General features: G+C 59.6%; 1 protein-coding gene across 1 annotated transcript in view; it reads left to right on the plus strand.

Moving 5' to 3' along the window:
* CROCC (ciliary rootlet coiled-coil, rootletin) overlaps positions 1-23,703 on the plus strand; it is a gene marked incomplete at its 5' end in the record, with an annotated part of 51,246 nt that overhangs the window by 11,182 nt on the left and 16,361 nt on the right. The window contains 23 exons of the mRNA XM_065928885.1: positions 1,394-1,579; positions 1,664-1,747; positions 1,828-1,889; positions 1,967-2,132; positions 2,757-2,863; positions 5,767-5,991; positions 6,668-6,764; positions 7,425-7,508; positions 7,887-8,120; positions 8,944-9,143; positions 10,484-10,666; positions 11,864-12,008; positions 12,611-12,757; positions 13,096-13,326; positions 14,062-14,255; positions 14,507-14,634; positions 15,554-15,723; positions 17,544-17,723; positions 18,418-18,552; positions 19,295-19,438; positions 20,310-20,548; positions 21,016-21,175; positions 23,063-23,230. Of these exons, the coding sequence (XP_065784957.1) occupies positions 1,394-1,579; positions 1,664-1,747; positions 1,828-1,889; positions 1,967-2,132; positions 2,757-2,863; positions 5,767-5,991; positions 6,668-6,764; positions 7,425-7,508; positions 7,887-8,120; positions 8,944-9,143; positions 10,484-10,666; positions 11,864-12,008; positions 12,611-12,757; positions 13,096-13,326; positions 14,062-14,255; positions 14,507-14,634; positions 15,554-15,723; positions 17,544-17,723; positions 18,418-18,552; positions 19,295-19,438; positions 20,310-20,548; positions 21,016-21,175; positions 23,063-23,230 (3,669 nt within the window). The remainder of the gene's footprint in view (positions 1-1,393; positions 1,580-1,663; positions 1,748-1,827; positions 1,890-1,966; positions 2,133-2,756; positions 2,864-5,766; positions 5,992-6,667; positions 6,765-7,424; positions 7,509-7,886; positions 8,121-8,943; positions 9,144-10,483; positions 10,667-11,863; positions 12,009-12,610; positions 12,758-13,095; positions 13,327-14,061; positions 14,256-14,506; positions 14,635-15,553; positions 15,724-17,543; positions 17,724-18,417; positions 18,553-19,294; positions 19,439-20,309; positions 20,549-21,015; positions 21,176-23,062; positions 23,231-23,703) is intronic.

Below are 23,703 nucleotides of genomic sequence, written 5' to 3' on the forward strand. Positions count from 1 at the left end.
CTCCACGCAGATACTGGCCACAGGCTTGCTGCCCACCCTCCAGGCAGAGAGAGACCCCCTGCGTATCGCCTGCTCCCGCACCCTCAGCCCGAGTTCCCCCAAATGAGCTGCAGCTGCCACGCGGCCTCCATGGGCACAGTCACCCTGTCCCAGCGCTGCCCCCGGGCTGGGGGTAGAGACAAGGTTGTTCTCAGCTTGGTGGCTCCCTGAGCCTCTCCTGGCGCACTGCTTAACTCCAGCCTGGAGGGCCAGCCTGGCCTGGGCCCCTGGTCCACGTGGGTGACGGTCGTCGTCCTTGCCGTGGGCTTCCCCAGGACCGGACGTGGGTGGACGTGTGAATGGATGCCCCGCCGCGCCTCTCGCAGGCTCTGGGCTCGGCCCTGCGCTGTCGGTCCGCTCTGGGCACCGTCCTCCTCTGACCCCTGCTATCCTCGGCTGCCTCCTCCCTCCTCCTTTCTAGGACGGATGGAGGAGGCTGGGGGCCCCCTGGGACCAGCAGGTGCCTGGAGGAGTGAGAGGGTTTGGGCTGGTGGAGGCGGTCAGAGCCGGCAGGTGTCCTGCTGCTGACCCCAGGGTCGGGTGATGAAGGGGCTGCAGGCTGCCTGGGTGTGGGGGACAGGGTGGAGTGGGGTTCCCCCCAGTGAGGGGGAGCGGGGAACTGGGGGCCAGGCTGGGCATGGGGGATGGGGTGGGGTGGAGGTCCCCCCAGTGAGGGGGAGTGGGGTCCAGGGGCCAGGCTGTGCTGGGAGGCCGTTCATAAGCCACACCGTGTGTCAGAACAGTTGTGCTCGCCTCTTAGAAACCTGAGCACTGTGTGTGTGGGGAGTGGGAGCCGGGTGAGTCCGTCTGTGTCAGCCTGGGGGTGTTTGAGACAACCTGTGTGTGTTGTATGTGCGCATGTCTCTGAGCTCGCATATGTGTATGTGTATTGATGCCTCTGAATGTATTCACGTGTGCTCATGCTGTTAATTTGTTAGCATGCTATTCTAAGATAGCATGTTCACCATTTTAAGATACAGTGGGGAACAAAATCGAGGTTTCCTGAGGGTTCCGGTGGGGAGACAGGGGCGTGGATCTAATAGCTACCCACGCAGGGCGCTGGGTGATTTGGAGCATGCCCAGGGCCTTTAAGGTTTGCTGCAGGGGCATCTTTGTGTTTTGCGTGCACACGTGTGTGGGCCCACCTGCATGTGTCCCTGCACACCCAGTCTGTGTGTCTGTGCTTGCCTCGTCTGTGTTTATGCTTGGCCACGCACACGTGCACTGCGTCCTGGGCTTGCCACCTGGGCCTGCAAGGCATTGTGGGTCGGGGTCCTGCCTGGCGCCCCCTACAGAGGCCTGAGGCTGCCTTCCGGGGAGGCACAGGACTCTCACCAGGGGCCCTTCCCTGCAGCTGGAGCAGGCTGTGCGGCGGGAGTCTGGGGAGCCAGAAGCCCAGGAGCCCAGGGGGCTGGCCCTGCAGAGCGTGGAGCTGCGGCGGCAGCTGCAGGAGGAGCAGGCCTCCTACCGGCGCAAGCTGCAGGCCTATCAGGAGGGCCAGCAGCGGCAGGCGCAGCTGGTGCAGCGGCTGCAGGCCAAGGTTGGGCCACCGCCCTGCTCCCTGCACCCTTCTTCCCCCCTACCCCCAACCCCCGCAGCTAACCCACTCTCCGGCCACCCCCAGATTCTCCAGTGCAAGAAGAAGACCTCAGAGACGGAGCAGCAGCTGCTGGAGAGATGCGCGGAGCTGGAGCAGCTGCGGCTGCGGGTGGGCGCCGGGGGGTGGGGGGGCAGGGCTGGCCCTTCTTGCCCTGCCCAGCCTGACGCCCCCGCTTCCCCACCCCCCAGGACGCAGGGCACAGCCAGGACCTGGAGAGCGCCCTCGTCCGCCTGGAGGAGGAGCAACAGAGGTGGGCCCGCGGGGGGGCGCGCGGGGGCTGGAGGCCTTCCGCTCAGGCACCCACCGGCTCTCCTCTGCCCCACCCAGGAGCGCCAGCCTGGCCCAAGTGAACGCGCTGCTCCGGGAGCAGCTGGACCAGGCGAGCTCGGCCAACCAGGCCCTGCGGGAAGATATCCGCAAGGTGACCAGCGACTGGGCACGCGGCCGGCAGGAGCTGGAGCAGCGGGAGGCCGCCTGGAAGCGCGAGGGCGAGGTGGGCAAGGGGGCCGCGGGGCCCCGGGGTCTGGCCTGACCCCAGGAAACGGCCTCGCTGGTCTGGCAGGGGAGGGGCCTCGCGCCAGCTGAGCCACTTGATTCTCCAGCGAGAACACCTGCGTGGGTCATTATGCCCTTCTCCAGGGCATCTTCCCGAGCCAAGGATGGGACCCCGGTCTCCTGCACTGCAGGCAGATTCTTTGCGATCTGAGCCACCAGGGAAGCCCCATTAGGGAGAAAAATGGTTGTCATAACAATAGCCTTGATTAAGCGCATACTGTGTGAGAGGCGGGCGTCTTCTCTGATCCTCTTAATAACACACATGGATGGTGCTTCCGTCCTCCTAAAGAGAGGTTGAGCTGCTGCCCGGTCATGCGGCAGGCAGCTGGGATGCAGACCGAGGTCTCCGGCATCTTCTGCCCTTTCCCGTGGAGGCTTTGACACCCAGCTTCCTGGGCCAGGGGTAGGCATGGGTGGTGAGCGAGGCAGCTCCGACCCAGCCTTGCGTGTGAGCTGGCGTTGGTCACGGCACGCGCGCCCCCAGGGCGGCCCTCGGGATGCTGGGCATGGATGGGATGCGGGTCGTCTGCTCCGGCCCTCACTTCACCCCTTCGTCCCCCAGTCTTTCAACGCCTACTTCAGCCATGAGCACAGCCGCCTGCTCCTCGTCTGGAGGCAGGTCGTGGGGACCCGCCGGCTGGTCAGCGAGGTGAAGACGGCCACGGAGAGGTGAGGTTGGCGGCGGAGGGGGCGCTGGCGGAGGCGAGGCCGTAGCGGGAACAGCCCTGCTCTTGATCACTCCGCCCAGGTGGGCTTCGGTCCCACCTGACCCGCCTGCTGTGTGCCTGCCCTGCGGAGAGGCAGAGGCACCTAGTGATAATTAACTCTTACCAGATCAGGGCAGTCATTTCGTATTTGCCTAATGTGTTTACTAAACTGACTGTTTGTGACTAAATAGTCATATTTTACTAAACTAAAAACTTATTTTTTTAGTAGTTTTAATAATTTTTAGTAAAAAACTAATTTTTTTTAGTTTAGTAAACATTTTACTAAACTAAAAACTATTTTAGTGTTTACTAAATTTACCGTTTCCTAGTCACTGCTAGTACCCTGGAGGAGGCCATGGCAGTCCACTCCAGTATTCTTGCCTGGAGAATCCCCAAGGACAGAGGAGCCTGGCGGGCTGCAGTCCGTGGGGTCATAAGCGTCGGACACGATGGAGCGGCTAAGCACAGCACAGTCATTACTAGTAACTAGTAGACATTTACTAGATACTTGCTTCTAGCTAGGCTCCCTGTGCCTTTTATTTCATTTCATATCCCCAGTGTTCCTGTGAGGTAGGAGCTGTAATAGTCCTCACTTGTCAGGGGAGGACATTGAGGCTCAGAGAGAGTGACTTTTCACAGATCACAGAGCCGTAGGAAAGAGGCTGGTCAGGGTTTATCAGCCTGTTTTTAGTCCACTAGACTATTCAGTGTCTACTGCCGAGGACCTTGCAACCTTCAGGGAATTCCCTGGCAGTCCAGTGGTTAGGACTCTGTGTTTTCACTGCTGAGGGTCCAGGTTCAATCTCTGGTCAGGGAACTAAGATCCCACAAGCTGTGTGCAGCCAGAAAATTGAAAAATAGAAACAAAGGACCTTGCAGTCTCTAGATTGAGGAAGTGAGTGGTCAGTGACATGAAAGTGGAGCAGAAAGGACGTCCCAGATGCTCAGAAGGACGGAAGGGGCTGTGAAAGTGAAAGTTGCTCAGTGGCGTCTGACTCTTTGTCACCCCACGGACTGTGAGGTCCACGGAACTCCCCAGGCCAGAACACTGGAGTGGGCAGCCTTTCCCTGCTCCAGGGGATCTTCCCAACCCAGGGATTGGACCTAGGTCTCCCGCATTGCAGGTGGATTCTTTACCAACTGAGCCACCAGGGAAGCCCAAGAATACTGGAGTGGGCAGCCTATCGCTTCTCCAGGGGGGTCTTCGAAACCCCAGGAATTGAACCTGGGTCTCCTGCACTGCAGGCGGATTCTTTACCAACTGAGCTATGAGGGAAGCCCCCAAGGGAAGGGGTTGGGAGGCCGGAAAAATGCTTCATAGGGAAGATGGAATTTGCACTGACCCCAAAGGATAGGTAGAGTTTTAACTAGCAGAGCTGAGGCCCTGCCAGGGAGAGGGAGCAGCAGGAGCAAAGGCTTGGAGGTGGGAGAAAGTGGCAGACAGTGGAGCTGAAGGAGAAGGCAAGTGAGTGGGAGGTCAGGTTGGAAAAGAGCCTCACAGGTCCCTTCTGCCCCCGCCCACCTCCACCACACACAACTTGTGGCATCTTAGTTCCCCAACCAGGGATCAAACCTGTGCCCCCTGCACTGGAAGTGTGGAGTCCTAAGAACTGGACCACCGGGGAAGTCCCTTCCTACTTGCTCTTTGAGCAGGTGAGGCTGTGGGGAGAGCCCAGAGGCAGGCAGACCAGTCTGTCTCCTTTTGTGCTTTAAGCATTTAAGTAATGACCTTTGGGTGAGATCTCTCATATTCGCTCAGTATCCAGATTTCCAATTGATTCATCAGTATCACAGATGGTTTTACTTTGATTTCTGCCTTTAAAATTGTTTGAATTGGGATCCACAGATGTTCACAAAGTGTGATTTGCTGATTTGTCTTTTAAGTCGAATATTTTATTTGTTACAGAAACTGGGACAGTTGTCCTCAGAGATTTCCACAGTCTGGATTCTGTGGTGTTCTTTAACACCTTTGTCCCCTGTATTTCTTGTAAATTGGATGTTGGATTTAAGGCTTCATCAGATTCAGGTTCGGGTTGTTGTGTTTTGACACAACTTTTTCATAATGCTGTGTACCCTGCCATCAGGAGCCTCTCTTTTTGTGTGTTGGCCGCCCTTGACACTCGATGCCAAGGTCCAGACATTCTTCAGAGATTGCAGAATCGTGATGGTCTCATTCTGTCACTGCGTCATGTATTAGCTGGAATTCTTCTATAATAAGGCACTTTCTCTTCTTACCATTTGATACCCAGTGGTACAGTTCATTCAGAAAAGGGAAGAATTTAACCTATTTGATATATTTTTAAGTATGTATTATTTTAAATTAGCATTTAACATTTTAGCACCTTGCTTTTGAAGAATTCATATAAGCCCAAGGTTCAAATTTCAAAAGGTGTACTGCAACAAGTCCCTCCCACCTTCGACCCAGACACTGAGGCACATTTGATAAAAGCAAATACAGCAGACTGTACATGTCTCCCTCTCCCCTGGCTTCCTCCACTGCTTTTTTGAAAAACAATATTTATTTATTTATTTATTTTTGGCTGTGCTGGGTTGTTGCCGTGAGGGCTTTTCTCTGCAGTAGGTGGGGGCCACTCCCTCATTTTGGCGCGTGGGCTTCTCATGCGGTGGCTTTTCTGGTTGCAGAGCACAGGCTCTTGGGCGCTTGGGTTTCAGTGATTGCAGCTCCCGGGCTTAGTTTTTCCACGGCACGTGGGATCTTCCCGGATCAGGGATCGAACCCCTGTCTCCTGCATTGGCAGCTGGATTCTTTACCACTGAGCCACCAGGGAAGCCCCCATTGTCATTATAATTTACACTTGGAAGTCCACCCCCCATCCGACCCCCGTTCTTTGTCCTCTCCACCAGGGACCTGCTGCAGCTGGGGGGAGAGCTGGCCCGCACCTCCCGAGCCATCCAGGAGGCGGGCCTGGGGCTGAGCGCGGGACTGCAGCTGGCTGAGAGCCAGGCCGAGGCGGCCCTGGAGAAGCAGGCCCTGCTGGAGGAGCAGCTGCGGAGCAAGCAGCTGCAGGAGCAGGAGCTGGCCCGGCAGCAGCTGCAGAGCAACCTCGACAAGGCCAGCCTCAGTGCCAGGTGGGTTCCCGGAGGCACCGCTTGAGGCAGGCCTTGCTGGAGCGGACGGCCGGGGGTCTGGGGCAGAGGGGTGTCTGTTCACCAGTGATGGGCCCTTCCCCTGTGTGCGCTTGGCCAGTCTCCCCAGGCCCTCCGTTTGGCAGAGGGGAAGATGGAGGTTCAGAGGGCTCTTGCCCCAGGTTGAATTTCATGCTTGCAGTTCAGCCTCTGCTCCCAGTGGTAAAGAACCCATCTGCCAGTGCAGGAGATGTAAGAGAGGCGGGTTCGATCACTGGGTCAGGAAGATGCCCTGACCAGGAAGACCCCTCCTCCTCCTGGAGGAGGGCCTGGGACCCACTCCAGTCTTCTTGCCTGGAGAGTCCCATGGACAGAGGAGCCTGGCGGACAACAGTCCACAGGATCGCAGTCAGACACGATGAGTGGCTTGGCGCCCAGCCGCACTCTACTCCTGAGATCTAGGCAGGTCCCAGAGTGCTTCCCCGTGAGATGAAGTGCCTGGCACCTCATTCTCATTCAGAGATGAGAAGTCTGCAGCCCAGAGGAGAGACGGACTTGCTCCAGGTCACACAGCAAGGGAGGCAAACCCTAGTGTCCCTGCCTCAGGTTTGGGGGAGCTGGGGGTTTGAGGAGAAGCTGGGTGGGTCTCCTGTTCACCTGTGTGGTCCCCCACCTCCAGAGTGTCTGAGTTGGCTCTCACAGTGGAGCGCCTTCAGGACCAGAATCTGGAGAAGGACCAGCTCAACAAAGCCCTCAGTGAGAAGCTTGAGGCCCTGGTGAGACGCGGGGTGGGACGGGAGGGACTGGACACAGGCTGAGGGCTGGGTTGCTTGGGCATCCCACTCAGAATCAGCGTCTCCCCTCATTAACTGAGCACCTAGTGTGTGCCAGCTTTAATGTGAGCACCTAGTATGTGCCAGCCGTAGTGGTTAGCACATTCACTTCCTTTATTCTATTTCATCCTCTCAGCTGTTCTGTAGCATGATCCCCATTATACAGATGAGGAAGCTGAGGCCCAAGAGAAAATACTTGTCCAGTGTCTCAGAGCCATGATGCTGACGAGTCAGGACTGGAACTCATGCCTATGCCCTGCTAGCCCAGGGCTCTTTCTGTTGGAACTCAGCTGCCTCCCCACCAGAGGGACACCCCTCATGGGTACTGCCTGGGTTGGTCATCCTGTGTGAGGTCTAGCCTGGATTCCATGTCCAGCTCTCTTCCAGTAGGCTGTGTGGCCTGGGGCAGACACTGTACCTGTCGGGGCCTGGTCGGTTCAGTGAGGGCGCTGGTGCCGCTGTGGGGTCTCCCAAGCCGTTGGCCTCTGGGCATGGCCTTCGAGGCGCCCTGATAGGCAGTGGTCCGGGTAGGGAGACTGTGGAGTTTCTGACTAGGGCAGAGACCCTGACCACTCTTTCTTTGTCTCCCCAACACCGCTCCAGGAATCCCTGCGGCTCCAGGAGCAGGCAGCCCTGGAGACAGAGGAAGGAGAGGGGCTGCAGCAGACCCTGAGGGACATGGCACAGGTTGGAGCCAGGCCAGCACTGGTGGGGGCCTGGGCAGGGCCAGGGCAGGTGGTCCTGACCTGAACTGCAAGCTGTTGAGGACGCTGGAGCCCTCCCTGCTGTCTAACACCCCTTCTATTAATAAATGGCTCAGCTCAAACTCTGCCTGGAGAGGAGGCACTGCCGGTTCCCTGCCCATCTGAGAAAGGCTCTGTGGTGTCTTCCCAGTAAATGGAAGGCGTCCCGGTGGGCTGAGGGCTGTGATCAAGAAGCCTTTTGGGGAGGGGGCCTAGGGTGTGCTGCGGAGTCTGGGGTGAAGCTGGATGCCAGGACTCCAGTGGCCACGCTGCGCCCCACTAACGCGCAGCTCCCCTCTCCCACTCTCTGACCCGCCCCCAGGCCGTCCTCTCGGACACGGACAGCGGCGTCCAGTTAAGTGGCTCGGAGCGCACAGCGGACACCTTGGACGGCAGCCTGCGGGGGCTCTCGGGGGCCCGGACCCCGTCCCCGCCGAGGCGGCCCTCGCCTGGTCGCGGCCGCTCCCCGCGCCGAGGCCCATCCCCTGCCTGCTCGGACTCCTCCACGCTGGCCCTCATCCACTCGGCTCTGCACAAGCGCCAGCTGCAGGTCCAGGTGGGACGGGGCTTGAGCGTCCTCCGCTGGGGCTCCAGCCCGGAGGCGGGGCTGGGGCCTCCGTGGGTTGAGTCTGAGCACCCTAGGGAACCCTAGGGAGAGCCAGAGCCTGGGGAGAGTGCAGACAGCCGGGACTTTGAGGTGGCCAAGCTCTCTGCGTCTAGAGTGGGAGGGGCTTGAGCTGCTGGGGGCAGAGCCTGGGGAGGAGCTAGAGTCCCAGTATGGGAGGGGCTTGAGCCGCTGGGAGTGGAGCCTGGGGGCAGCTAGAGTCCTGGTGTGGGAGGGGCTTGAGCCGCTGGGGGCGGAGCCTGGGGGGGGGGAGCTAGAGTCCTGGTGTGGGAGGGACTTGAGCCGCTGGGGGCAGAGCCTGGGGGAGGTGGCTAGAGTCCCAGTATGGGAGGAGCTTGAGCCGCTGGGGGCGGAGCCTGGGGGAGCTAGAGTCCTGGTATGGGAGGGCTTGAGCTGCTGGGGGCGGAGCCAGGGGGGAGCTAGAGTCCTGGTGTAGAGGGGAAGACGAGTGCCCACATAGACCAAGCCAGAGAGCCTTGGGCGAGGGCGTCAGACGCGGGGTGGGGAAAGAAGTGTGCTTGGTGTTTGGGAGACTTGGGTAGGAGTTGCCTGGGGCCCCAGGAGGTGGAGGTTCAGAGACCTGGCAGAGGTGTCAGAAGGGTGGGAGGGCCCCGTGCAGGGGAGTGGAAACTGAGTCTGTGGGCTTCGCTCCACTTTGCCGCCCGGGGATGGACACAGGCCTGGGTCCCAGCACAGGCTGGTGTACATCCTGCTGAGAGCAAGGGCTTCCCTGGACTCAGTGATTCTGCCACAGGACATGCGGGGGCGCTATGAGGCCAGCCAGGACTTGCTGGGCACCCTGCGGAAGCAGCTTAGTGACAGTGAGGGTGAGCGCCGTGCCCTGGAGGAGCAGCTGCAGCGTCTGCGTGACGAGACAGACGGGGCCGCCCGGGCCCGGGAGGACGCGCAGCGGGAAGCCCAGCGCCTGCGCAGCGCTGTCGACCTCCTGAACAGGTGCCGGGGGCCAGAGGTGGGGCGCCCAGCCCTGGGGATGAGTTAGCGTGTGCGTGCTGGATTTGCACTAATATGGTCGTAACTGGCCATGTGTGTCTGTTCAAATATGTCAACATTTACAAAAGTAAACATTCAGTCCTGCAGTTGGATTAGCCTCGTTTCAAGTGCGCGTGTGACTGTGAAACATTTCCATCAGCCCCAAGAGCCGTATTGGCAGTGTCATTCTAGACTCTGTTTCTTGGGGATTTCAGAGACAAGAAATTATCCATTTTTGGCTGCCTGTTGTTTTTGATTTTTTGTTCTTGTTTTTTTTTTTTTCTTTTTAAATGCAACTTTATAATAAAAAGGTTGAAATGGAGGGAAATAAAAAGGGGAAACCTCTTCACAGCCTTCCGCCCCCACCCATCTTGACCCTGTCAATATCTTGGCTTTCCTTTCCGTCGCGTTTCCTGACAGTTTGCAAGCGTCCCCGTACACCTCCTGTGTGCCAGGCTCTTGCAGGTCCTTCCTGTGTGTAGTCTCAGTCTTCCTGTCAAACCATGCAGCTCACCATTACCGTCTTGAGGCCGAGAGACTTGCCCAAGGCCACACAGCAGTGTCGCTGGGGGAGGAGATGGGATCCTGGTCCATCTGACAGCAAAACCAGTGCTTCCCATGCCCTCGGTGCTTTGATGTAGTTGTATTCTTAAGAAGTGCCTCATTTTGCATTCTGTTTTTCTCAATTTCACATTGTTATGTTTTCATCTGCCTACTGCGAGCCTTCGTACCTAGTGTACTTACAGGTTGCCATTTTGAGCAAAGGGGAGTTGACACTGGAGGATGTGACAGCCATCAGCCCTAAACCAGAAACTCCAGTCTTGGACGGAGGCTCTTCCCTCCCTTGCCCTGGCTACCCGTGCTGCTGGCCTGGGCAGCATACCCTGTGGGATCTGGACACACCCAACTCTGTTGGGCCTCCCAGAGTTAAAGGGCATGGGTGCTGTAAGGGGGCCTTTCCTGGCTAGGTGGACTAGCAGAGCTGGTGGCAACAGTGTCTACATGTCTCAGGAGCCTGGCCTGGCCTTTTCACCCGATGGCAAGGCTTCCACCCATTCCTCTGGGCCTCCAAGTGGGCTGGATGGGGAAGAAGGACATCTGGATTCTCTTTGCTGGAAAGAGTCAGCTCCAGGGAGACATGGATGAGATGAGTGGGCCACGTGCAGGGGCAGGAGTGCTTCCTGGAGGCATGGACCTCTGAAGGCGGCAGTCTGTGGCTTCTGGCTAGGACAGTAGTGTGGCCATCCTCCCCGGTGGAAGGGGCCCTGGCAACCCCTCCAGCTCCCCTTCCTTTCATCCTGCAGGGAGAAGGACAGCCTGGCCCACAGCCTGCAGGCGGCCAAGCAGCAGGCCGAGGAGCTACGGCAGGAGTGGGAGAAGCTGCAGGCGGCCCAGGAGGAACTGCGGCACCAGCGGGACCAGCTGGAGGAAGAGCGGGAGGACACAGTGCAAGACCACACTCGGACACGCAGGGAGCTCGAGCGCAGGCAAGTCGCTTCTGGCTCTCTGCCAGGGCCGCTCGGCTGGGCCCCGGGGCCCTGGCTGTCCCTGGGGGCTCGGGAGCACTGACTGTGTGCTGGATCTCCTCCCTGCACCCCTCTGCTGTAGGGTCTTCTAGCCAGACCCTACAGGAAACTGGGGCTCGGGCAGGTAGAGTCGTCTCCCAGAGATCAGAGAGCTGGTAGGAGGTAGAGTGTGGATAATGATGATGACTAATGAAACAGGAGTCACTTTGTTGTTCGGTCAGCCAAGTGTCTGACTCTCTGCGACCCCATGGACTGCAGCACGCGCCTCCTTGTAATTATATTAGCTATACGTATAACATTTATATGTAACATTAATATAGCAGTTATATATAGCTTCATATATAATATAAAGTAATATATAACATTCAGTTCAGTTCAGTTGCTCAGTCATGTCCGACTCTGCAACCCCATGAACTGCAGCACGCCAGGCCTCCCTGTCCATCACCAACTCCCAGAGTTTATCCAAACTCAGGTCCATTGAGTTCGTGATGCCATCCAACCATCTCATCCTCTGTCATCCTTATTATTTAATTAAAATGTAATATTTTATATGTAACTATTATTTTAATAATATTAATATTATTTTAAAATTTAAAATTATAATAATAAGACTAATACTAACATTACGAAGTACCAGACACTATTTTAAGCATTTAGATTCTCTTATTTCACCTTCATAATAACTCTGTGATTATAGGGGGTGTTATTAGCTCCATCTTATCAACAGTGAAACTGAAGCACAGATAGGTCATTTAACTTGCCCAAAGTCACACAGCTAGTTAATAGAAGAGCCAGGATTTGAACCCAATCACTGGGGCTTCAGAGTTAACCTCTTAACCACTGTACTGTTCATTTATCTCTCTGAGGCATAAGTAACAGTGATGTTTAGTACGTTGTGGCAGTGGATATTATCCTTGTTTCTGAAGGCCCTTGGGGATGTATGTCAGGTTACAATAGGACACATGTCCTTTTAACAACTTCATGAGGTGAGTGTTACCCCATTTTGCAGATGTGAAAACTGAGGTTCAGAGCCACTGTGGGCTTGGCTGCCCTGTGGGTGAGGCTCCTGCCTCAGGCCTGGCTCTCGCTGCTATAGCATGCCTGGCTGTGGGAGGCTGAGGGGAGTGACCTGGGGCACCCCCTGCCCTCTGCCCACAGCCACAGACAGATGGAGCAGCTGGACGGGATTCGTTCAGGGCTGGCAAAGGAGCTGGTGGAGGTGCGGGAGGCGCTGAGCAGTGCCACGCTGCAGCGGGACATGCTGCAGGCCGAGAAGGCTGAGGTGGCCGAGGCGCTGGCCAAGGTGGGTCCCCATTTGCCACCCTGCCACAAGCCCCCCTCTGCCCTGGGCCCCAGGCCTCCTCCCTCTGGCCACAGACTGACCCCCTCCTCCTGGACTCAGGCTGACCTCTGACCTGGACCATAAATGGACCTCTGATCCCTGAACTGCCCTCCAGGCCTGGTCACACCTCTGCTTTTCCAGATGCTTCTGGGGCAGGGCCTGTGGCTCAGGTCGTCCAGCCCCATCTCTGGGCACAGGTCCTGGGGTCTGTGAGGGCTGGGGGCACAGTTCCTGGTTGCTGCGTGTCCCACTCCCTGTGGTCCAGGCCCCGAGCAGGCCCACCCTCAATGCCATGCGGGTACCCTCTGACCGTGGGCGTGCCCCGTGGCAGGAGCAAGCTTCATCGGCCCTTGCGCAGCTCTGCGCAGACAGCAGACCGTCTGCAGGGATTCTTTCCGGCTCGTGTTGTGTCTCTCTCCTCAGGTCCCCGCCCTGTCTGAAGGCCTTGTCTCCCCCCGCCCATCTCTCTGCCTTTCTCCTCATCCTTCCGCATCTCCATGTCCCTTGAGTCTCTTCCCCCCTCTCTCTGCCTGACTGTCGGGCCGCTGGTCCCAACCCTGCAGGCAGAGGCCGGCCGTGTGGCACTCGAGCTCTCCATGACCAAGCTGAGGGCGGAGGAGGCCTCTCTGCGGGACGCCTTGTCCAAGCTGAGCGCCCTGAACGAGGGTCTGGTGCAGGACAAGCTGGCTCTGAACCGCCTCGTCGCCCAGGTATGTCGTGGTCCGGCGGACCCTCCTGCCTCGCCCCCGCCCCCCGCTCCTCAGAGACCCCACAGAGGCGTCCCCAGGCCCAGCCCACCTCTCCTTGAACACCTCCGTCCCTCTGTCTTGTTCTGTTTCTTGACTCCATCTGTCTCCTCTCTCGTGGTCTGGCGGAAAAGAAGGTCCGCAGGCCCTGCATCTCCTCCCCAGTGGTCTGATGACCTCCAGCCCTGCGCTTGGCCCTCGGGAACCTCCCCTCCCCGCCCGGTGGGGGTGATTGATGGGTGGGCCCCCTCCCGGGATGAGGGCTGGGCTTGCCCCTGCTCTCAGCCCCACCTGACCCGCAGCTGGAGGAGGAGAAGGCAGTCTTGCTGGGCCAGCAGCGGCAGGTGGAACAGGCGGCTGCTGCGTCTTGGGAGGAGCAGGAGCGGATGCAGCAGGAGCGGCTGGAGCAGGAGGTGGAGCGGCAGGGCCTGGAGGGCTCCCTGCAGGCGGCGGAGCGGGCACGGGAGGCGCTGGAGCGCCAGCTCCCTGAGCTGCACCGTGAGCGCTGCCGGCTGCAGGAGCAGCTCGCCCAGGTGGGTGGGGGGCGGCGCTGGAGGGCTTCTAGACCCTGGAAGTCACAGGCGCTGGAGCCTGATTCCCAGCTGAAATCCAGCCCTGGCTCTGCAAGCTCGGACCTGGAGCAAGCTCCCCAAAGCCCCCATGCCTCGGTGGCCCCATCTGCAACACAGGGGTGATAGTTCTTATCCCAGAGGGTTGTTCTGAAGAGTGCACCGTGTAAACACTTGGAGAAATGAGTCACCATTTAGTAAAGATAGAATAATTGGTAGAGAAGTTCAGAACTGGAATCTTAGACATGCTGGGAAACCACAGCTGTAAGGAACCTTAAGGTATCTGTCCCAGAGAGCCTGGCTTCCTGGAAGGGGTCGCTAGCAAACAGACCACAAGGTGCAGGGAGCCAGGGTCCCAGTTCCCTCTCTTGAGGCCTGCAAGGCAGCTCTCCTTTGATCTGTTCTATGTATTCATCTCTGGACATTTTGTGGGTACAACAAGCAAGGGTTTGATTACTGCCCAGACTGAGTGAGGACCTTCAGGTTTGCATGCGGTGTGCACTGCAGGTCCAGAGAAGGCTGTGATTTGTCCAAATAAACACAGCGCGTCAGGGTAGACCCTGGGCTTGAGCCTGGTCTCCTGCCTGCCAGGCCGGGGCTGGGTCAGGCTCGGGGCTGGGTCAGGCTCGGGGCTGGGCTGCTTCAGGATGAGCAGGGGAGACCCCAGGGGTGGCGCTCACTGCACCTGGTGGGGGCCAGCTCTCCCGGCAGCTGAGCGAGCGGGAGCAGCAGCTGGAGCAGGCCCGACAGGAGACACAGCGGCAGACGGAGGCGCTGGAGCAGGCGACACGGGAGAAGGAGGCGCTGGCCAAGGAGCGGGCCAGCCTGGCGGTGCAGCTGGCGGCTGCTGAGCGTGAAGGCCGGGCCCTGTTGGAGGAGGCCGCACGCCTGCGGTAAGGCCTCAGGCTCTGCCCGGTCTGCTGGGGGTACCCACCCTGGGGGGGGATCAGCCAGGGTTGCCCGTTGACCAGCCCCACCCACGCATTGGCCCACAGGGGCAGTTACTTAGGAGCCAGGGCTCAGGCTTCCCCAGGGAGCGTGGACCTGGCTGGGCAGGTAGGCTGGCACCTGGCCCTGCCTGGCCACGCCCTGGAATCCGCTGGGGCCCAGGGGGCTCAGGCCTCAGGTATTGCATGTGCTGCAGCTTGGAGAAGGAAGCCCTGGAGAGCAGCCTGTTTGAGGTGCAGAGGCAGCTGGCGCAGCTCGAGTCCCGGCGGGAGCAACTGGAGGCAGACGGGCGGGCCCTGCTGCTGGCCAAGGAGGCCCTGACCGGTAGGCAGGCCTGGGGCAAGGGTCGGGGAACAGCAGGCTCTAACCCAGACTGTACCCCGTAGAGTTCTGGGCTCTCCCTGAAGTTGGGATCCTTGGCTTCGGCTGACCTGGCTCCCAGCCCTTCCTCTTTCTGGGCTGCGGGCTCCTCATCTGACAGTTAGAAATGAGGAGCCCCACCTCCTGAGACTTCACTAAGACGAGGTGAGGGAAGCATGGCCTTGGCATGATGCCTGCTGTTTATCGTCACCAGGACCCTCAGAGAGCCCTGAACTCTGTGGAGCCACCGTTGGCTGCTTTCATGATGACTTTCACTGCCCCCAGTCTCTGAACTCAGGGTTTTTTCTCGCTCAACAAACATTTACTGAGCACCTCAAGAAGGGAAATGCCGACAGACCCTGGCGGACCTCCAGCCCCCAAGATGGTTTTTAGATTGTCCAGAGTGGGGTGCACCCTCATCACGGTCATTTTCATTAGCGCTGACAGTCCTTCAAGGATAGTATGGCAGTCGGTCATTAAAGGTGGCGTCTTATGGAAAGCTGCGCTGCCTTGGGAGGTCACCTGTCTCCTCTGAGCCTCCCTATCCTCATCTGGGAGTCGGGGGTAAGCCGCCTAGTTGTGATGTGAAGCTGTGATATGCCTGCCAGGTGCCCACCAGAGTAAGCACTCAGTGACGGGGGTTGCCATATGTTTGCGTCCTCCCCGTTTTGATGCCATTCCAGGTCAGTAGGGCCACTGGGCCCATGCAGCAGCCGATGGGGCCTAGAGAGGGCAAGGAGGTTCTCTAAGGGAACTCAGCCTTGATACCAGAGGGACGCTTTCCCCTCTGGGACTTTGCCCCTGTGTCTCCCCTGGCCTGAGTCTGCTGGCCCACTGGGGAGTTCCCCTCCAAACCTGACTCCATCCCATCTCTCCTGTGCAGGGGAGCTGGCGGGCCTGCGGCAGCAGATGGCAGCCACAGAGGAGAAGGCTGCTCTGGACAAGGAGCTGACGGCCCAGAAGCTGCTGCAGGCTGAGCGGGAGGCCCAGGCCTCTCTGCGGGAGCAGCGGGCAGCCCACGAGGAGGACCTACAGCGACTCCAGCGAGAGAAGGTTCGGGCCCCTGGCTTGGGGTGGGCTGGGTGGGGGGTGGCTCTGAACCACTGGCTTTAGCTCCTCTGTGACCTCAGGCAAGTCAGCCTTCTCACTCTTGCCTCAGTCTCCAAATCTGTAAAATGGAACTTCAGCTGCGTTTCAGAAGCCCTGGGGGCAGCTGGGAGGATCCATCAGGGGCCCCTTCTTATCAACCATGCAGATTCCCAGGCCCCAGTCTGCTCTAGCCCTAGTGACCCAAGGCAGGAGGTCCACAGACATGTTTGGAAAATGCTGACCTAATGTATAGCAGGAAAGCACTTTAATTTTCGAAGAAGTGCTATTTGCATTTGAAAGTAAATTCTGGGCACCAGAGTACATAGGAAGGTGAGGGCCCAGGTCACTGAAAGGACAGAACGGAAGTTTCTAAGAACACTGGCTCTGGAGCTGTATTGCTCAGGCTTAGATCTTGGCCACCTGCTGCTTTTGTTACCAGAGGTCTCTGCCTTCACATCCTCAGCGTAACCATGGGGGATGGTGACAGTCTGAGGCTGGCCAAAAAACTTGCTCGGGATGGTGTGGCACACCTGAACGAACTTTTTGGCCAGCTGAACTACATGAAGGGCTTCACACAGAGCAGGCGCTTCATGGGTGCTGTTGTGGTGGTCTCTGCGCTGAAACACTCCCAGGCGGGCCTCTGGGCAGGGTCCTGCGTCACCCATCTTGGACTGGGCTGCCTCTAACAGAGGGTTTGCGCTGTGGCCCCCTCCGCCAGCGGCCCATGCACCCCATCTTCTTGGATTTGGGTGGATGGAGCCCCCCTTCCCAGCAGGGGTGGCACCGCGTTTTAGGCAGGCAGTCTTCACAGCTGTTAGGACGAGTGCGGGGCCAGGCGTCCCCCTCGGGCCCCGGGGGGGCTCTGCCTGTGGGTCTCACCCACCCAGTCCTGGCGGCCAGACTCCACGCCCGCCCTCCCTCCCCCTGCACCCCCAGACTCAGCCTCTTAGTGTCAGCAGGTCTGCGGCTCTCAGACCCAGGCCTCCTCGGTCCTCACAACTGGCCCAGACCCCTAGTCCCAGGCCTTCTTCCACACTCTGCGTGTGTCCATGCCAAACCACTTCAGCTGTGTCCGATTCTTTGCAACCTCATGGACTACAGCCCGCCAGGCTTCTCTGTCCATGGATTCTCCACGCAAGAAGACTGGGGTGGGTTGCCATGCCCTCCTCCAGGGGATCTTCCTGACCCAAGGATCAAACCCAGGTCTCTTACATCTCCTGCATTGGCACATTGGTTCTTTACTACTAGCGCCACTGGGGAAACCCACAGCAACCCAGTGTTCTGAAGTTCAGATTGCCCCTTAATCACCCTGGCTTGAGACCTCTACTGTCCCTAGGAATCAGATCACTTCTCCCTAACGCCCACTGGTCTGGTGTGGTCTGGCCTGACTGCTGCCTGTGGCTCTGGCCCTGGCCTTCTCCCTGTCCACCTTGTAATTCGAGCTCCAGGGACCGTAAATATCACGGTTTCCCTGTTCTTCTTCCTCCTTCCTCCGAGCTGTCTCTGGGGTTGTACTCTGGCCCAGGATCCTTTTACTTTTTTCTCTACATGACTGACTGCTGCTCATTTCCTCCAGGAAATATTCTCTGCCCCTGCTCCACTCAGCCCCCATCCTCCCAGTCTGCTAGCCGCTGCTCCTCGGGGCTTGCACAGCCCGGCATGTCCCTGGCACAGCCCTTCCTCTCAGCCACCCCACCTGCCCCGTGGCCCGGCCGCTCCTCGAGGGTGGAGAGCGGCTGCCCGCCAGGCCGCGTGGGTCACGAGCACCTGGGTCTGGCCCTCAGGAGGCGGCGTGGCAGGAGCTGGGCGCAGAGCGGGCTCGCCTGCAGGGTCAGCTGCAGCGGGAGCGGGAGGAGCTGCTGGCCCGGCTGGAGGCCGAGAAGGAAGAGCTGAGCGAGGAGATGGCCGCCCTGCAGCAGGAGCGCGACGAGGGCCTGCTCTTGGCCGAGGCTGAGAAGCAGCAGGTGCGTGGGCCCCGGCTGCCGCCCCTCGGGGGCTGGACCCACTCGCCGCCCCGGCTTGCGGCCAGGAGTCCTTTCCCGGGCCTCGGTTTCCTCACCGCACAGTGGGAACTCAAGGGGCGTCTGTGAGGTGTCGCCGAGACGCCATGTCCAGCGGGTGGGTCTGGCACACGGCGGGAGCTTACCGGGTGGCCACCGCAGTCTTGACACCATGAGTGTTGTTCCTGAGAAGCTGACCCCCTGCACCCACCCCGCCTCCACCCTGGGCCAGGCATGGCATCCCCGTGACCGCCTCCAGGCAGTCCCCACAGAGCCTGTGTGCGGCAGCTGACCCTCCTCAGAAAGAGCTAACTGCTGACCTTCCTGTAACGTAATGGAGACAGGGCAGGCTGCATCCATCTCTTCTCACCCGCCGTGTCACCCGGGGCAGGTCACTTGACGTCTTTGAGCCTCAGTAGCCTCATCTGTAAAATGGGACTAATGAAAGGCCCTTCAGGATGTGCGATCTCCAAGTTGTGTCCGTGTACAGGTTGTTACCGCTGTCATAACAACATGCAACAGCTCTTTCCTGGGGCTGCGCCGTGGCCCTGGCCCCACGCCCCCCGGGGAACCGTTCCCAGGGCTGGGTGGGGGAAGGCCCGAGCATCCGCGCAGGACCTCCCAGGGCCCTGAGCCCTTTGCTCCCGCCTCTCCCCAGGCCCTGTCCCTGAAGGAGTCCGAGAAGACGGCGCTGTCCGAGAAGCTGATGGGGACGCAGCACAGCCTCGCTGCCATCTCCCTGGAGATGGAGCGGCAGAAGCGGGACGCCCAGAGCCGCCAGGAGCAGGACCGGGTAGGGCGGGGGCCGGGCGGCGGAGGGGGGTGTGTGGGGGCGTGGCCCGGGGGCGGGCAGAGGACCGGGCGTGGTGGGGGCAGGCAGGGGGCGGGGCCCGGGGTGGGGGCGTGGCTCGGGTGGGGTGGGTCTGGGGCTTGGAGGCGTGGCCCGGGTGGGGTGGGTCCGGGGCTTGGAGGCGTGGCTCGGGTGGGGTGGGTCCGGGGCTTGGAGGCGTGGCTCGGGTGGGGCGGGGCCCGGGGCGGGGGCGTGGCTCGGGTGGGGTGGGTCCGGGGCTTGGAGGCGTGGCCCGGGTGGGGTGGGTCCGGGGCTTGGAGGCGTAGCTCGGGTGGGGTGGGTCCGGGGCTTGGAGGCGTGGCTCGGGTGGGGCGGGGCCCGGGGCGGGGGCGTGGCTCGGGTGGGGCGGGGTCCGGGGCTTGGAGGCGTGGCTCGGGTGGGGTGGGTCCGGGGCTTGGAGGCGTGGCTGTGCCCTGTGGCAGTTTCCAGGCTGTGCGGGAGGCGTCACCCTTCCTTGGGGGTCCCCACTGGAGGGAGAGGGCCCTGTGAACCCCTAGTCTGAGGGAGACGAGCTGCGTGCAGAGCACCTGCCGGGTGTCAGGAGATCACAGAGGGCCTGACGGGCCGGTGTGCGGGGCGGCCCTGGGAGCCGACAGTGGGCCCCAGCTGCAGCCAGGGGCGGGCTGGCGGGGGCAGGGCCGGGGCGGACACCACAGCGCCAAGTCTGAGGAGCCGTCGGTCCTAGAGCACCGTGAATGCTCTGACGTCCGAGCTGCGCGACCTGCGGGCCGAGCTGGAGGAGGCCTCCGCGGCCCACGCCCAGGAGGTGAATAGGCTGCGGGAGCAGGCTGGGGACCTGGGCCGCCAGCAGGAGTCCTGCCTGCGGGAGGTGAGCCGCCCGCCCGTCTGCTCACTCCTCTGGGGCCCCAGAAGGTGCCCTTGAGAGTAAGGGAACGAAGGCAGAGCGGGAAGCAGAAAACATTTATTAGCGGCCTGCTGTATATATGTGGAGCTTGAGCTCTAACAGAAAGGTTGGTGGGGTCCCCGCCTTCTTAACTCATTATTGACCAGGGGATTTTTGCAGAAAGTAATGCCTGTGGCCAGCCATTTGTAAGTGAATACTGAAACGTCTTTGGTCAATGTATTCAGGTAACAAAAGTTGTATTAATACATCCTTGGTCAGTAACGTGCTAAGGTCGATCCATAGGATGGCTGATCTTTTGGGGGGCTCTGTTGCATGGATGTGGCAACTTCTCTACCTGGGGATCAACCCGTGCCCTCTGCAAGTGTGGGGTCTGAGCCACTGGGCCACCACAGAGGTCCCGCAGGGCGCTCTTGATTGATGATTAGGTAGCAGTGGTATTAGTTGCTCAGCTGTGTCTGACTTTACAACCCCAGGGACTGTAGACCACCAGGCTCCTCTGTCCGTGGAATTCTCCAGGCAGGAACACTGGAGCGGGTAGCCGTTGTGCTTTCCAGGGGCTCTTCCTGACACAGGGATCAAACCCGGGTCTCCCGCGTTGCAGGCAGACTCTTCACCATCTGAGCCACCAGGGAAGCCCTGATTGATGATTCTTTCAGGCCAGAGCACCCTTGACTCCAGCATGCTTTGCCCCAAATCATAACCTGCTCACCTGCAGGCCCAATTGCAGCAGAGGGATGGGGCCGGCGCCCTGTGCCCAGGGAAACAGGGATGGGCGGGCTCCCACCCAGCCCATGGGGGCCTAGCCCCCGGCCGTGGACACATGCTGTCCTCACAGGCAGAAGAGCTTCGGACCCAGCTGCGCCTGCTGGAGGAGGCACGCGGAGGGCTGCGGCGGGAGTTGCTGGAGGCACAGCGCAAGGTGCGGGAGGGCCAGGACGGCCGCGAGGCCCAGCGCCAGGAGGCGAGTGAGCTGCGGCGCAGCCTGAGTGAGGGCGCCAGGGAGCGTGAGGCCCTGCGGCGCTCCAACGAGGAGCTGCGCACGGCCCTGAAGGCAGCAGAGAGCGAGCGGGTCAGGTGGGTCACGGCTGCCCGCCCCGCCCCTCGCCGACCCCCGCCCCACACGGTCCTCAACCTCATCCCTGGGACTAACTCCACCCCCAGGGCTTTGGGGGAATCATATAGGTGGGGTGTCCCTGCTCTCGGACCAAGCTCAGACTTGATTCGTTTGAGGTGGTTTTCCTTTTCCTGCAGGAAGGGAAGTGGTGGTGGCCAGTGGGGGGCGTCCAGACCCTGGCCCCACCTGCCAGCATCACCCTGGAGGCCAGTGTGCGTTGCTGGTCCACCTCTCCCCGACGAGGGCCTGCTCCCTGTCCCTGGAGGGCCCGGCCCAGGGGAGGACCGCTTGGCAGGCGGCACTGGGCACCTGTAGGCAGGAGGCTCCCAGAGCCCCTTCAGAAACCAGGCAGAAGGGCTGCTATATGGGGTCACTCAGGGTACCCTCCCCAGGACCTGGGGCCACCTCTGCCCTCTGCCCCCTCCAGCCTGAAGCTTGCCAACGAGGACAAGGAGCAGAAGCTGGTGCTCTTGGAGGAGGCTCGGGTGGCTGTGGGCAAGGAGGCCGGGGAGCTGCGGGCCGGGCTGCAGGAGGTGGAGCGCTCGCGGCTGGAGGCGCGGCGGGAGCTGCAGGAGCTCCGGCGGCAGGTACTCCCCTCCCCCCTGTCCCCCCGCTGGCACTTGCTGTGCGCCCCGAGTCCATCGCACCCCCTTCCTGGAGCCGAGGCCCCTCGTGTATTTAAAGCCAAGTGCTTGAACTGTAACAAGGCCTGTTACCTGTCCTTGGCATTAATGGATGGTCTTCGAGGAGTCCTCAAACCCTGAAACTGTGTGCATGTGTGTGTTGTGTGTGTGTGTGTGTACGTTTGTGTACACATTTGTTTACATATCTCCAAAGATTGGGTCCGGGGCTCCTAGCCAGTTCTCAAAGGGATCTGTGAACAACCAGAGGTGCAGACCCCATGAACTAGGTCAGGAGCTGGCAAACCCTTTCTTGTAAAGCGCCCAATAGTAATTATCTCCAGGTTCCTGGGCCTGTCTCTGTCATGACTACTCTACTCTGCCATCACAGGGAGAAGGCTGGCCTGGATGAGTGGAGTGGAGTGTGTTCCATTAAAACTTTGCCTGTGGACATTTAAATTTTAATTTTATATACTTTTCATGTGTCAGAAATATTTTTCTTTTGCTTTTCTTTCAACCATGTAAAAATGAGTCATTTTTAACTACTTAAAAACATACAGACCATCTTTAGCTCAAACCGTTACAGAAACAGGTGGCTAGTGGAATTTGGCCTGTGGAATCTTGGCCTGCAGTTTGCAGAGCTCTGAACTAGATGGCCTCCAAGGCCAGCAACAGCAGCAGGCACTTAACAAGTGCCCGCTGTACGCTGGACAGTGCCCTGGGCGCTGAGGGCTCAGCTCCCCTCTCCAGAAGGCCAGCAGGACAGAAAACAGCCCCTTTGGCACCCAGGCTCTGCCTCCCCCAGAGATACTACAGCCGAATAACAGATCCCGCCCCCTTCCACCCACGCGCCCCTCTACCCAGGCCCCCTCCATTGGGCTGAAGTCCTGGGAAACCACAGGAATCTCTGAAGGGAGCTCACATCTGTGTGCCAGGCTCTTGCTGGGGTTTTGTGTGCCATAGCACGTTTTCAGATTCCCTGCTACAGTGCTTCAGGGCATGTAGGCCTCATCCCCACCTGCTCCTGGGGGATAGGGGGCTAGAAACATCCCTTTGATTCTACTTGTCTGAGATCAAATCCCAGTGTGCTGCTTGTGGGCTGTGTGACTTTGGGCAAGTCACTTCACCTCTCTTGAGTTTTCATTTTCTTGCCTGTTAAAGAGGGATAATGTTAGTACCTATCCTGTATTAGTGAGTTCACATGACCAAGTGCTTAGAACAGGGCTGGACTTGTGGTAGACACTCCATAAAAGCTAGGCATCATTGTGGAGGTGAAAGATGACCCAGAGTCTCCGCCCTGCAGAACTCCGAGGGGCTCAGCACTCCCTACCCCCACTCTCCGTGGGAGGTGGCTGTGATTAGGTGGTACGCTGAGCTCACTGGTGCCCAGGAGCCTGGCCTGGCTGCAGTTATCAGGCACGGGCTTCCAGTGGATTAGGGTTGTGTTCAGTGTATGTATCCCTAGAGCTCCCTAGGTGACTCAGTGCTAAGGAATCCTCCTGCCAATGCAAGAGGTGTAAGAGATGTGGGTTCCATCCTGGGTGGGGAAGATCCGCTGGGGGAGAAAATGGCAGCCCGATCCAGTGTTCTCGCCCAGAGAATCCCAGGGACAGAGGAGCCTGGTGGGCTGCAGTCCACAGGGCTGCAGAGGGTCCGACACTGAGCATGTGCGGCCGTGGTCTCCAGAGCAGGGGGTCCCGAGTCCCCTCTGCCAGGTTTGGGCCGGGCAGGTACCGGGGCAGAGCTGGGGGACTGCTGCTGGAGCTTGTGGCCCTCAGGGGCACCCTGGGCTCGAAGGGAGCGCGGGTGCTGAGAAGGGTCCTCGGTCCTGCCTGTGTCCACTCTTTCTCCCAGATGAAGATGCTGGACAGTGAGAACGCCAGGCTGGGCCGGGAGCTGCTGGAGCTGCAGGGCCGCCTGGCGCTGGGCGAGCGGGCAGAGAAGGAGGGCAGACGGGAGGCCCTGGGCCTGCGACAGAAGTTGCTGCGGGGCGAGGCCAGCCTGGAGGCCCTGCGGCAGGAGGTAACCAGGCAGTGGGCAGGCGGCCTGGACGGGAGGACCCTCGGGGCAGTCAGAAGGAGCGGGGGACTCCGATAGGGGAATCTTTTTTTTGGCCACACTGCTTGGCATGTGGGATCTTAGTTCCTTGACCAGGGATTGAACCGTGCCCCCTACAGTGGAAACAGAGTCTTAATACTGGACCACCTGGGAAGTCCCTGCTGGAGTCATTCTGAGAGATCACGCTTTAGGACTGGTCTGTGATCCCCACTCCTTGGGATTCTTCCCCAAGTATAATAATAACAATAATAACTGCAAGAACTGGGTAGCAGGGGTGGGGAGAGCTTTGTAGACAGAAACTTGTTTGATTGTCCCAGCAGCCTCATGAGGTACGTATAATTAGCCCCAGTTTAGAGAGAATCAGATACCGAGGCTCAGAGAGGTCAAGGGAACTTGCCCAATGTCACAGAGCCACCCAGGTCTGTCTGACTCCAAAG

The sequence above is a fragment of the Muntiacus reevesi genome, chromosome 3 (genome assembly GCF_963930625.1).
Source record: "Muntiacus reevesi chromosome 3, mMunRee1.1, whole genome shotgun sequence".
Lineage (NCBI taxonomy): Eukaryota > Metazoa > Chordata > Mammalia > Artiodactyla > Cervidae > Muntiacus > Muntiacus reevesi.